Here is a 14,787-nt window from a genome sequence, read left to right as displayed (position 1 = left end):
CGCTATTTGTAAACAACGTCTCAATGCGACCTGAAGTTTCACTTTTTTCTCTGTAACGTAATACTTTAAAATTGGAAAGTTAACACGCAACTTACAAAGCGAAAACGCGAGCTCAGTAGGATTCAGACATGTATATGAGCAAATATTTGTATCAAATCGCTATGCAAAAATGAAATGAACTTACAATATATCTTTTTGCTTGCAAAGCTATATTTAGCCGCATAATCGACTTTCAGATCAAATGAATGTACTTGTCAGATTAAAGTTGTAAATTACTGGAGGTAGTATATATGGAACGGGTTGATTGATTCGTTGACGATATATGCCACAATGAGATTACTGAACCAATCGAGAGAAAGTGAAGTTTCGTGAATGGAGTCACCCCTTTTGATGTCCATTCATACAGCGGGCAGCCCTGACCGGCGGACAGCCCTGACCGATTTGAAAGAGAAACACTGGCGTGAAAGGGAAACCTACTTTGATATAACAGCGTTGACGTCATTATATAAAGTAGGACCCCCTTTCACGCCGGTGTTGCTCTTTCAAATCAGTTAGGGCTGACTTTTTGATTTGCCCACGTGACTCGATAGTACCCACAAGGTCGCCTATGGTCACAGAGACCACAGACACTCCCATGAGGTTCGTACCGCACAGTGTGTTCAAATCACAACATTCACTGTCGTCAAGTCGAGCGACTGCAAAAATAAGATGCCGAACATCGCTCACAGCTGGTGCGTTTTAGCACTACCGTTGTACTTGTCGTCTGCTGTTGGTCTCGAGTTGGTGATACTGCACACGAACGACATCCACGCGCGGTTCTCGCAGGCCAATAAGTACGGCGGTGTGTGCAGCGATGAGGACGCGGTGGAGCAAAAATGCTACGGCGGCGTGGCTAGAATCGTTGACAAAGTAAACGAATTACGGGATCAACACGAGAACGTGTTGTTACTGGACGCAGGGGATCAGTTTCAAGGCACTCTGTGGTTCTATCTCTACCAGGGCAGAGCCGCGGCGCACTTCATGGAAATGATCGGCTACGATGCGATGGTAAGTCTTTATCGTCCTTGAGACCTAGAAATACTTGAACGGGTTCGCCAATGTAACACATATATCTTGATTTCACGCTGTCTGTCTGCTTGCATGAGCTGGGTTCCACCACGACGCAAAACAACATAAACAACACAAACAAGCAAAAAATCCAAACAAACAAAGAGGATTAGAGAATCTTCCTATTATATAAAACCGACAGAGAGCATAAACTCATTCTTTATTGTAAAAACTGTCTTTAATTAACAACATCCTCACAAGGTGGCGCAATACTGCTTCATGACCCAACAACTAGCGAGATGGCCATGGAAATATATTACACAAAATGCCCTTCTCACAGACAAAAGATATTGACGTATATGACATAGTTTACGAGACTGTTCCACTCCACGGTACACTGGTGAGATTTCGTTGCGCAGCGAGCCTTGCCACAACCGTTTATTTAAAGGCCATCCAAATTGAATGGAGGATGGTCCTTTGCCGTATTCAAAACCAAGAATAAATGGTAAGGTACTTATTTCACAGAGTCATAGCACCATCATAAGCATGCGTTTGTCGACCTCTTCAGTCATAAATACATCCTTGTGCTGTTTGACTGTTTGTCGGGACTGTAAACAGACCTTTTTTAAGAATCACTGCGCCGCATGCTTTTGTCTTGAGTGTTACCCGATCCAGAAATGTTTTAACAGGTAAGAGAGCCAGCCAGGCAGGGGACTTTCAGCCTATCCATCGATCAACCGGAGATTTCACATAAAGGGAGAGAGGTGTACGGGTATTTGCTATTGTTGTATACATGAGCATTTCAAGAACACGAGTTCAAGACTTCAGCCTTCGTGTACGAAATTTATGTCTCGCCCTAACAATGAGAGTGACAGACGAACAAAAAGTACCTGGTAGACCCTCGGTAAAGTTTCGCCCACACTGAGTGACCTCACGACCCTGGGTCATATAGGATTCCACTTAAAGTTGAGAGCGGTAAAATTCAACGATCACGTCGTTTTTATAGCAATGCGCATAGCACAATTTATCTTCATGTGTCTTAAGAAATGATTTTGTCAGATTGGAAGGAGAAAAATCCGGTAACCCATGACTGTCAACAGGTGCAGCCAACGTACAATGCACTTTTAAAGGGGTCCTTATTATGATAAGATGTACTGTGCAGGACAAGTAATGTGAACTGATTAATTTTAAGTCCAGAGGGTAATAAATAAGCTTCCCTGCCATGTGATGAAAAAACCTGTCGATTTTTCCCTGCCCTGTAAAAACATTGCCCCGTAAAATTAACATTCCCCTGCTGACATATCTGCAGTGGCTTCCTGGCCGGTCCCCAGGCCAATCAACCGATATCAGCCCTGTCCGACAAAAAACTAAAATCTGCTCCCTGCTAGCTAAAAATACGTCTCCTTCCCAAAATTAAAATTTCCCCTGCCCTCAAAAATGGCTCCCGGAATAGCTTTTTCATTGAATAGCTCCGTTGGCTGCACCTGTCTCAAACACATGGGGACAACCGAACGGTCTTCATAGAACACCGAGATAATGTACATGTGTGATTGTCTGGTGAATGTTGTCTCCAGGATAAGGCCAAAAAAAAAATAAATTGCGCTGTTCCGATAAACACGGTTTTCAAAAATAGGGTAGGTAGGTCGGCAGGAGTTTTTTCAAAAACATTTTTTATTTTTAAATATGCATTTTCAAAAAAACAACATAAAAGACATCCTCGTTCGAACAAAAATCACGTGCCAAGTAACGAACGTGTGATTTTACGGTTTTTTTCTTTCTTTTTTTTCACTTCCGTGTTTACATAGCTCTAAAAAGTGTACGGTTGGCAGGTAAAAATAGGGTAGGCCGGGTTATCGGAACAGCATCATTTTTATTTGGCCTAAGTGTTCATTTTTCGTTCATAAAACTATGGACATTTACAGTAGACTTACTTTGCATCCGCTCCTTATTTAATATCTTCTGTTTGTATTGCCCGTTCTCATGGAGCGTAGTCGCAGAGGGATTGTTGCATAGTTGACCATATTGTGACAATAATGAAGATTTAATTCCACAAACCACCGGGGACTTGACAACCTTATTGGATGTCGTGAGACTTAAATAAGCGAGGCTGTTCACCAAGGTTGCCTTCCCGACACTGTTTCAGTTGCCAGATTGCCAGATTTTCAAAATTGAAATGGAAAAACATAGATTCGAATGCCACAGTGACTCACGTCGGTGATCGGTCATGTCCCCTGGGGGAAAGCCTAGTCATACTGACTCTGAGAAAAAACGGAAAACAAAGTTTGATTCCACCAGAATTCGCATGGTGACTGGCACGGTTACGTGCGGTCACAGAGTAATATCATAGACAGTCTATGATATTACTCGGTGACGTGCGGTTGATACTAAGGGGCCGCCGAGTGGTATGCATAGACGCATACTATACCACGCGCGCGGCGTACTGTGTGGCAGACGACAAAATGTAGTCATCGGAGGCGGCTAATATTTAGCACGTAAAAACTGATATTTATGTGGTATTGGTTAAAAATATAGTACAACTGATTTAGAATAATGAAAACGACAAAACTAAGGAGAAGTTTTACAAAACTTACCTGAGGTAATGGCATAATGCTATATATAAAGTCTTTGCAGTGGGAAGTAAATTAATTGCGTCGTTCGAACTTATTGTAGACTCCCTAGAATATCGTCAATCAGCACAACAACAAACCTTCGGGGGATTTCGGGTCAAAATCAGTAACGATCGTAAAACTTCGGGATGTGAAAAATACGCTCGGGAAATGACATGTTTTTATCGATATCTCGCGATCCGCGCGCAGTCGCCACGTCAAATATCGACCGTTGGCATTAAAGAAATGTGTTTTAAAAATGTTACCAAGTGGGAGTGCCTCTTTAACGCCATGAAGAAAATTAAATTCGATATTGTCTCAAAAAATACGACCGTACCCTGGACAATTTATCCACGTTAAAGTATTTTAGCGGAATAGAAAAATGAGAGTTTGCAAAACTAGTGTCCCAGGGATGTAAACTACATAGTGTGACCAGCTTTCCTGTCAATAAAGTATAAACCTGATAATATTCTTTACTACATGGAAACTTCATATATACAATATTTTACTATTCCATCCGTCGACTCGTCATGTTTTGCTCAGGTTTAATGTCCGATGTCAAACTTACCGATCGTCTGAAAAAAACTTGTGCTCATGACTCCCTGTTGTCACACAAGAATGACATACCTGAGGAAATTGTTCAAAATGCTGCAGGGGAAACAAATTTATAAGTAAATTATATGTTCCGTATCGTCCTGTGATTAATTATTGCCTGTTCAACTTTGTACCTGATGACCCTTGTGAGGGCGTTCCAATGAGATGGACTACATGTTGTTCGGACAGGCAAAGGTCAACAACATCTTGTGCTAATATTTGTTTCCTGTCGTCGGAAACGCTCTGATCGGTTAATACGAACTGCATAGGAAAATAACGGATATAGATTCCAATAGTGTTTACTGCTAAAAAGGAAAACACTGGACTTTTGATTACATTTCGCATTTTTTATTGAATTTTCACAAAAAAGTACATTTGTCTTGTTGTTCCCTCTACAATTGTAGTTTGTTGAATTACAACGTATTTGTCAATGCAATATTTTGTGTATATACTGTATTTACACTTGATTCATGAAGTCTTCAGAATTAATCTGAGTCACAAACAATAACATTGGATAATACAGGTTGTATCATTTCTCGAGAGTCTATGGTTGTATGAACAGTCGGGCAAGAGGGCGCTTCGACGTGCTTTCGAGAGTAGAACAAAAATATACTATGATACAAACCGAAAGTTCATTGGAAAATACAACTAGAAATTCCAGGTGATTGGGGTGTTTTGGAAAATGTTGCTGGTGCAAAGCAGGCGATGGATAGTAGGGGGGGGGGGCAGCAGTGTATGGCAGTGCCGGCTGGCAGGTAATAGAGACGTCGCTGTTAAAACTTGTGTCGTCATAATACTCTGCCGGCGGGATATTCAATTTTAGAAGGTGGTCGAACTTTGCAGGTCGGTTGTCAGGACGAAACTCATTGTGTGGTTTCCCCCTGTCAGTGAACAGTCGCTGTCAATCTCAAAGGTAAACGCCAATTTAGTATTCACACCGCGCAGGGCCCAGTGACGATCATACTGCAGTGGACCAACATAATGAAGAAAGTCGCTTTTGATTTCGAGGTTAAGCTTTTACCACTCTCAACAAAATTGCACAAAGCAACTCTAATGCGCTTTGTATCTTTGTGAAAGGGCATTCTTGGGAGGCACACCTGCACTGTATGTCACGTCAACCTATATCACAAGTTCACCTAGGGCAAGGAATGTCCGATTTACTAAAATGGACTCTGATTAAAGTCAAACGACAGCCAGGAAAGTTGGGTTATTGGGGTCAAGGGTAGTCTTAAAGTAGGACTGTTCCGAAGCAGGGTGAGAATACGTTCAAGTTGATTAGAAATCTCATACTTATCCTGCACTGCATATATGTCAAATGTTTTTGCAATCAGAGTGTGTATGCATGTGTATTTGTTTATTTGTTTTTATTACACATTTATTCATAGTTTTTTGTTTGTTTGTCCTTTGGGTTCTTTTATTTGAATCTTTTTCCCCTTTGTTTATGTTTTTGTCATTTTATTTAGGTTTTTTTGTTTCCTTATTTATATTATTGGTTGTAAGTTTGTTTATTTTCTGTTTACACTTGTTTGTTATTAAGTTCGGCCTTAGGCTCGTGTTCTGAAATAGAATTTTGAGAATTTGCAGAAACAAGCGAAGGTACGAAATTAAGAAAAAAAAGTATCCGAAAATAATGTACAGTCGAATGTGATAGTGAGAATTGCTCCTGTCATTTTTTCAGGCTATCGGCAATCATGAGTTTGACAACGACATAGACGGTCTACTCCCGTTCCTGACAAACGTAACGTTCCCGGTTCTCAGCTGTAACATCAACGATACCGATGAGCCAGCTATCCAGGGACTTTATTCCCGATCAGCCACTGTTACACTTTCCAGTGGCGATGTTGTTGGAATAGTAGGGTACACCACGGCAGAGACACCACAGCTGTCGTCACCAGGTAATTTCTAGATCTGTTTTCGTCTTCGACAGATTTCACCCGAAGATAAACAAAGTCGTGGCGCATGGTACACTTAACTTATTCATAATAACTTGTTCGTGACAGGACAGGCGAGGTGCCCACCTGGCACTACTTATGACCGAATGACGTCATAAGGAGTAAAGTGCCTTGCCTAAGGTTACAACACCGTCTTTGAGTCCCAAACTCATCACCTTCCAAAGTAGGGCGTCTCTTTTACTAATCCTATAGCCAACCAACTCTATAACTCGCCACGCCATCCTCAGATAGCGGTTCCGCTACCGTATGCTCTGCGCCTTGATGCCTCCCAGGAAGCATACATTGTTTCCACTTTTTAAAAGATGGATTTATGGTGATTATTATTCTCATCCTCTCTAAATGCGGAAACTCCCTCGATGCAGAAAGAACGACAATTTAACTTCGCGTGTTGATGACTACAACAAGTTTTTATATGCAACGAAAGTATCAATAGGTTGACTTTTTGACTATTTTGATTGGAATATATTAAGACATCGCCTTTCTCCTCTATTATAGCACACGAAGGCGTTATACGAATTCAGAATTCGGGTACGGCTGCACAGTATTATTGATACAGCTAGTTCGGTGTGCCTGCACTGGTTCAACGATCACGCTTTTCAAGACTTATAGTTATGTTTGCGCACGAACCATGTAGACTCTTTATCAAAATTGTCACGTATTCCCGGAAGTTGTCTTGTGACAACCTCTTGAAACTAACCTAAACCATGCCTATCTTCGTTTTAAATCGCACGACGCACTTTTTCTTCCATTAGGAAGGCTTCTCTTCAATTCTGAGGTCGACTCCGTCCGCGCGGAGGTGGACAGATTGAGATCTCAGGGCATCAACAAGATCATTGCCCTGGGGCATGCTGGGATATATGTGGACTTACAAATTGCTGACGAAGTAGAGGGCGTCGATGTAATCGTCGGTGGACATACAAATACTTTCCTTTATACAGGTAGGTCAAAGGTTAGGCAAGAGGAATATGACCATGCATGTATTTTCTGGAGAACGTTTACAAAGAGTGTTGCAAGTGGACCATATGTATATGAGAGAAAATTTCACGAAAGTCCCAAATATTTTCGATAATCTTCTAATTTGTCCTTAAATATACAAATTTCAGTATTCATTAATTCTTGGAAACAGTGTTCTATTACATGAGAGCAGTGACCAAATTAAATTTAAAATATCGGTTAGGTTTTGATGTTTTCGTTGGTGCTACGATTCGAACCTTTGCAAAGTTACGCTTATTTTATCTTCATCAGTATTCGCTCTTTTCAAGGTGAGCCACCATCAAACGAGGATCCCTTTGGCGAGTACCCGCTGGTGCATCACCCAGCTTGGAATACGGATCAGAACGTACTCATCGTGCAGGACTACGCCTTCGGTAAATACCTTGGCTACTTAAACGTGACCTTTGACGAGGATGGCAACGTCACTTCCTGGGGAGGAAATCCGATTCTATTGGACCATAGTGTTGAACAAGGTAAGGATAGGGGAACTCGCCTTAGCTGATCTTCAGTACCCAGACCGCAGTGCTACTTGGGTAGAGATATCCCTTCTCGTGTTCTACATCGGCAAGCACTCTTGATTCTTTTCTCAACAGGACATATTTTCAGCACTTGTCATTCTCCAATTGCATCTACGATCATCAAAATTGGTTTCAATTTATCAAACTTTGCGGAACGCGACGAGAAGGAGGCGCCTTAAACCCCTCTTTAAATCTCCCTCGTCGGGGTTTGCCCCGGGCCGCCATTTTGTCCGCCTGTTTCTAGCTCGCGTCTTAGGTCTGTTTGTGTTCTTTCAGTTGCTTCTTCGGTTGTAACAGTAAAACCACACAAAATTAACTAACTCTTCACTTATCTCAAGTTTGCACCATTAGAGGTACTTTACGCTGTGCGTCGCCGTGACATTTACACCTTGTCGATGATAAAAAGTAAAAGATGCGTTTTTATATTTATTTACTCGAACACGTCCTTTAACGTGTATGAAAGTCATTTTTCAGTGATACCTGTAACAATTTCTCCTCCCCAAGTAGTCATAGGAAACTCTGAACATTATAACAACAACAACAACAACAACAACAACAACAATTATTACCACATGCAGATATCTTAAAATAGCATTTTCAGTCATGTTTTGTCACAGGGTAGCTAGAAGAGTCAATACAACTACATCAGTTAAAGTTGCTAAAGGAGTGCGGTCAGACGGAGAAGCTTATATGAAACTAGGCGATTCGACCCGTCTCAAGTCTTCAAACGATCTTCGTTGGTACCCCAGCGTTTCGTCAACATACCAGTTGCCTAAATCAAGTGTAACGCTGATGATAAGAATTTTACACAGTGATAAAAAGTCGAAGAACTGTGAACGATAGAATAGAGAACAAACATGAAAGTGACGAATGAACGAACATGAAAAGTATGCAGTACGAAAACATGATTCTTTGTGATTTATGTACTTTTTAAGTTATATCATTCTAATTTTCCTATTTTCATTATCGGTGTACCTTGATAAAGGTATCTTGTTTGTTACCGGCGAAACGTTGGTGTAAAATGAGAATATTTTGAAGACTTAAGACGATTTAAATCGCGTAATGATACGCACCTGGTTTCATTGCAACTTTTCTAGCCCACTTTAGTAGAGTATACATTTTGTAGGTTGCAAATAATTATATCTGCTGTAACTTTTACTACAGATAATGCCACTTTAGAAGATGTACAACTTTGGGCAAGACCTATATCATCATTAGCCTCACAAGTGATAGGACGAACGCACGTGTTCCTGGATGGCAGACGTGAAAGTTGTCGCCTTAAAGAATGCAACCTTGGCAACCTCATCGCCGACGCCATGGTGCACCAAAACATCAAACACGCGGACGAGGTTAAGTGGAGTGACGTCAGCATCGCAATTATGAACGGCGGAGGAGTACGAAGCTCTGTGGAGGGATCTAGTATGTGATATCGATAGTATAGCATCTCAACGTCGTCTTTCTTCGTCCATACTCCGCGGAGGATGGACGAGGGCCGAAAAAAACGACGTCGAGATGCTGGATTAAAATATGTTATAACTTCTTGAAGGCTTTTCGCATTATTGTGATTTTGATTTTCAACAGTAGAAATTATAAGATATCATAAATTATTTCACTTTCCTTTTAAAAAGCCGATGATGGTTAAAGTGAACCTTTGTTTCTGACAACAAAACCGACGTCAAAGTGATACGTTTACAGAGAACAGTTGAGCGAAATCTCTGCCATAGTGTACCGAAAGACTCTTGGGAAATATTTGTCCTGCTGAGTGTATATAGACTCAGCGCTATACGCATATTAAGCCACATGTTGATTATCTTATTTATGCATGCAGGTACATACAGTATCCGAATAAACAAGTTTTTTTCTTCCCTTATTTTAATAAAAAGTTATCAATCATTGGATCAAACAACCAACCAGTCAGTCACTTAACAAAAAATTCGGACGATAATTCGTCAATCAACTGAGGAAAAAAATGATTTTCTTTCAGAGAGTGTAAGCATAGCACATGTGATGGACATTCAGCCGTTCAGAAATACACTCGACCTGATGGAAATCACCGGCGCAACTCTTCTGAAAGTCTTGGAAAAATCCGTGTCAGAGTACATTCTTGAGAAACCGCACGGGCGATTTCTTCAAGTCTCAGGTTTGTTCCTGTTTCTGCTTCGAAGTTTTACGCCGTTATATGTGTATGGATAGCGACGACTTCCAAGTGTAATGAATTCAATTGTAGTGTCCCATAATTCCATTGGGCATGTCAGTTCTTCCGAGTCTGCAGGTCATGAAAAAATGTACTATTCCACGCTTTCTTGTTTTAACGGACCTTGCAACCCGCTCACCCACTACTTACCAACGATACATAGAACTTACAACAGCCAATGATAATATACGAACGCTGCTTGTCTTTGACTCACTCCGCTAATTATTGTAACTTTCGATGACTTTTTCACCACTCTTTTTTAATGCAAACGACGTTTTCTTGTTCTGCTACCCAAAGCATGTTGAAATACTTAGTATTTAGCTTGCCAGCTCACCTTGTGCACGGGTAAATAAAATCTGGTGCTGAATTAAATTCAAATATGAACAACAAAAGTGTAGACGCAATGTTAATAAAACATGAAATAGTATAGGTGTTTCAACATGCTTTGAGGAGTAGAACAAGAACTTGCTATTAACATACAAAACAAAAAACAGGGAAAACAATAAAGAGTTCGAGAGTTACAGAGTTACAGTTACTATCACTTTTATACGAACAATAATTTGCCTCTGCAGGGCTATTGGTGACCTATGATCTTAATCGTCCTGTTGGGCAGCGAGTCGTGGAAGTGGAGGCCAAATGCAGCCAGTGCAACGTGCCCGAATATTTTCCCCTGGAATCTGACGCAACCTATAAATTAGTCATGCCGACCTACTTGGCCAATGGCGGCGATGGGTACGACATGCTGGTGGACGAAAGAATTTCCTATCATATTCCAGGTAACCTTTTTTTTTCATTGGTTCATAACTGTAGACACAAGCAACAGGAACATCCATTTGCAAATAGTATAGGCGGTTACAGTGAAAGTCAAACCATATTCATGAATTTTGTGATTGTTTTGAAAATCAAAGTTTGGTTTGAAAATCAAAGTTTGTCAGCATCGTTTTATCCATGGAAGTGTGGTCAAAAATAAAAAAACCATGCAGAACAACAAAATGTTTACATTCACGTTGGCTTTGGGGAAAAATATTCACATGAAGGTAGGCCGAAAAATGTATGTCAATTTCAAAATTCGAAAAAAAGGTTATCTTGTCAAATATTGAAACGCGTAGCCTCCTGGCCACCCTCCCATGATCGAAATAAATGGGTCAATCTTTCATGAAAAAGTCGCTGACATTTACATATGACGTGGCCATAGCCCTTTGCTTTGAAATTTCTTCCACTATATGATGTATTTGTATACCCTTTAACGTTTCTTTCTCATCTCTTGCCAGGCGATCTTGACACAGACGTCCTGATCGAGTACATTGAAACGCGAACACCGATAACTATCGGTCTGGAGCGACGTATCAAATTTTTACAGCCTTCGGAGCCGGTCGAAGGATGTGATGTGAGTTCTGCTGCAGTGACGAAGAACATTTATTGGCTGCTACTGACTTCTCTCTTTGCGTGCGCACAATTCAGTGGCTATGTAGCGAGGATTTTGTCCTTCCAGTGTACAAGCAACAACTGTTGAATGAGTGAATACGAATCCGAATCGGACTTTCGTTTCGTCGAATGGCCCGGTATATAATCAAGTCAACTCCCCGGTGCAGTCATCCCGGCATTGGGGACAACTGTGCCCGTGACAGTTGAATTCCAAAGCACAAACTCTACAATTTACTGTTTTATCGGGGGGGGGGGGGTGTTCAAACGTTTTCATTTTGGCCTAAATACATTTTCTAAAAATAATGGCCAAACTTGTGCTGGAAACAGAAAAGAGGTCGAAATTTTATCAATAGTTCCTTCGTCGAAAATGTACATTTGGCGTAAAGGTTGAGGGGAGGCGGTTCAAAACAGCATTTTAAAAGTGTATATGACACCTTTCACCTCCATAATTCTTCCTATGACAATGCCCCGGGGTCAAGCTCTGGTTTTTGGCGCTTGGAACTTTCTTTGAAAATCTGTCGTGGGTGGCGCTGTTAGCGTGGGCCTCGGTTAATGTTGCTTGACTAAAGTCGTGCTAAATATTTGTCCTTTGGGTATTTTCCCACCTACACTCTTTTTGTATAGTGATTGGTCCTGCCAATGAAGAGATATGTGTTGCACTGTACGTGTACAGCTTTGTATTCAGATAACGTCGGGTTCATTCAGGTTGTTTAGTGAAGCGAATATTTTTCTTTGCATTTTTTCAACCAGCTTGCTTCATCAACCACCCTAGATCGCAGACAATCTCCACACAGAGATTGAAGCACAGTGGGGGCAGCATCGCGGCGTGGATATTTCGAACCAAGCTAGAGGGTCTCCGAGTCGTTGACCACGCGCCCCCACTACTGCTGAGACTCCCCAGCTAGGTTATCATTTTCCAAGGCGCTACAATCTCTGTACGGAGATTGGATCGCAGGCACCGCCGTAGTTGACAGCGCTTACTACTACAACAGGCGCTGTCAACTACGGCGGTACCTGTGCCCTAGATAGGGTACCTTTGCTATCGCCAAGGTCTCACTGTCGGTCCTTTACTAGCGGTGTGACTGTGTCTGTGTTCTATTTGCGTCGAGATTTGTGTACCATTTTTTCCAAAAAGTATGTTGCAAACTTTCGTGCACAAAATATAATGATAATTGGTTTCTTACTGACCCTAAAGAAGTTCTTTTGATGGTGGTGGTATTGCAATAGTGTTATTTGTGGTATGTAGTATAATTGTAAACAATGAGATGTTTTAAAGGTATACAGTCACCTGTGATCTAAATATGCCCATATATGGTCAAAGGGGCGTTCCTTGGTATTCAAAATGTCCATGTTAGGGCGCTGTTTATAAAAAGCGGCCACCAATTTAAAATCTGTGATTGGTTAGATTTACTCTTTCCATGGTAACTGTGGCAAAATTGGAACAGGTGACAGTATACCTTTAATATCAAATACTGTGCATGAATAGCATCTGGTACTGAAGACCGGAGAACAGCGCCCTCAAAAGTCAAGCTTGCATTTTGATGTTCACAAAGTCATGAATAGTTCAGTGCTCCATTGGGGGTTAGTGGGTTATGCGTACCTCATCCTGTAATTGGGCTAACGCCCGTTGGATGATGGACTGATTAGAATGGACTGATTAAAAAAAAGTAGAATGTTCCACGGGAGCAGATATTCGGACTGTCACATTGTTTCCAAACTTTTCCGGTCTACCACTTGTGTGGGCTCATGTTATTGCAGATAGCAAAAAAAGTTATCGTCTAACTTTTACACAAATTGAACATTTTATTTTTCCTCATAGAGTTAACACACGGATGGTGGCCGTTTTGGACTTCAAGTTAAATATCTTAAATATATGATAGTTGGTATCAAACTAGATTTTGAGAGAGAGATAAGGCCTTTTGCTCCCTACATATATTATCAACATGTTTTGAAAGCATGGAACTTTATCCCAACCATGAAAGATGTAAACAATACTGTTAATACCATTTTGTGGAACTGTAAATATAATGACTTTGTTGGTGTTAGAATACGTATAAGGCATACATTGAAATTCGGAATGAAGAAGTGCATTTGATGAAATTGAAGACAGTAGATGTATATAGACTTCTTGTCAGTTGTGTTACACAACCTGCCAGTACTTTGAGCTGGCAATATGAAAAAAACATCGATTTGAAGGGTATATGGACTTTAGCTCATAGTCATAGAGTTACAAATGAGAACAAATTAAGACCACTCCATTTGAAATTCTTGCATGAAAATGTATAAATAATGTACAATTGTATCTATGGAAAATGAGAGATAATGCGTTTTGTAATGTAAAAGACACAACTCGTCATCGCTATTTTGACTGTATCATCGCCAAAGAAGTATGAGGAATTGTAGAAAACATACTATTAGGGCAGAGGCTGTTTAACTCATATCAAGCTTTTGAGTTGGTAGAACATTGTATTTAGGATTGAAGTGAATAGTAAATTCTATGAGATTAATTTTGTTATTTTGATGGAATTACACGAATCTAAATTGCGAAATTCGGTACATCATGAGCTAGAACTGTCGATTTGTAATTTAATTTACGTGTAACATCTTTGTGTTTATGCGATGCTGGAACAATTTGTGATGTAATTTTTTTTCTACAAGTGATAAGGTGTCATACATGGACATGAGGGAAAAAAATCTGTGTTTTGATGACTTTTCTTTCACATTTATCTCTGACTTCAACATACAACATTCTTTTGTAACAGTAAGTTCCTACTAAAAGTGAGACAATATATTTTATCTTGACAGAGACTAGGAATACGCTTTATATAGATTTCCAACACGTCTTCAATAACACTCAGGAGAAAGGTAACGGGTCTAGTCACATGAACTTACATCGTGCGCGGGTACAGCGCCCTGCATAACATTGAAAGGGCATAATTAAAAAAGAACAAAAATGCATAGAAAGATACGATCACCTATTCAAGAGCTGTAACTTTTTATGATACCTTCGAATTCCGTTTTCACGTCTAATAAAACAAAATTTTCTTCTCACCCTGAAGCGTGTTGGAATATAAAGTTTTAGCCTCCGCAAGACGACGCATTGAGTACAATAAAATATGCGATATGTTAGTATTGACGAATGTTTTCAAGTCTGGACTAAATTCAAATGCTGAGAACTAACGTGGATATTACAAAAACACATCATGACATTAATTCTACAATAGAACGGTAACTTTACTGAAGGACCAACTTAAGGCCTAATACGGGAACAGATGCATCAAATGTAATAGAGCTAAAACGATAGCCGAAAAAAAGAAAAAGCCCCAAATGGTAAGCTTTGATAGCGACATTTACCAGTTACTAACTTGATAGAATATTGTTTTCATAAATAGCATATACTCATATATTAAACAAACAAATGTGTACACCCTACAAACCCTGAAAAATTGCGTAGTAAA

General features: G+C 40.3%; 1 protein-coding gene across 1 annotated transcript; it reads left to right on the top strand.

Annotated features, from left to right (window-relative positions):
* Positions 1-584: 584 nt before the first annotated feature.
* Positions 585-13,105, top strand: LOC139142562 (snake venom 5'-nucleotidase-like). Its single transcript, XM_070712540.1, has 8 exons — positions 585-1,047; positions 5,926-6,142; positions 6,952-7,137; positions 7,462-7,665; positions 8,875-9,129; positions 9,695-9,850; positions 10,477-10,680; positions 11,176-13,105. Exons 1-8 carry the CDS (start codon positions 709-711, stop codon positions 11,415-11,417), a joined length of 1,803 nt encoding a protein of 600 aa, XP_070568641.1. The 5' UTR covers positions 585-708; the 3' UTR covers positions 11,418-13,105.
* The last annotated feature ends 1,682 nt before the right edge of the window (positions 13,106-14,787 follow it).

The sequence above is a fragment of the Ptychodera flava genome, chromosome 10 (genome assembly GCF_041260155.1).
Source record: "Ptychodera flava strain L36383 chromosome 10, AS_Pfla_20210202, whole genome shotgun sequence".
NCBI lineage: Eukaryota > Metazoa > Hemichordata > Enteropneusta > Ptychoderidae > Ptychodera > Ptychodera flava.
This window is presented reverse-complemented; position numbering and strand designations above follow the sequence as displayed.

Bases quoted from the DNA above. Each gene is read 5' to 3' on its own strand.
- LOC139142562 (XM_070712540.1), top strand. From the start codon at position 709: ATGCCGAACATCGCTCACAGCTGGTGCGTTTTAGCACTACCGTTGTAC. The intron at 9,851-10,476 runs GTTTGTTCCTGT...TTGCCTCTGCAG, and splicing joins GCGATTTCTTCAAGTCTCAG to GGCTATTGGTGACCTATGAT. The intron at 10,681-11,175 runs GTAACCTTTTTT...ATCTCTTGCCAG, and splicing joins AATTTCCTATCATATTCCAG to GCGATCTTGACACAGACGTC.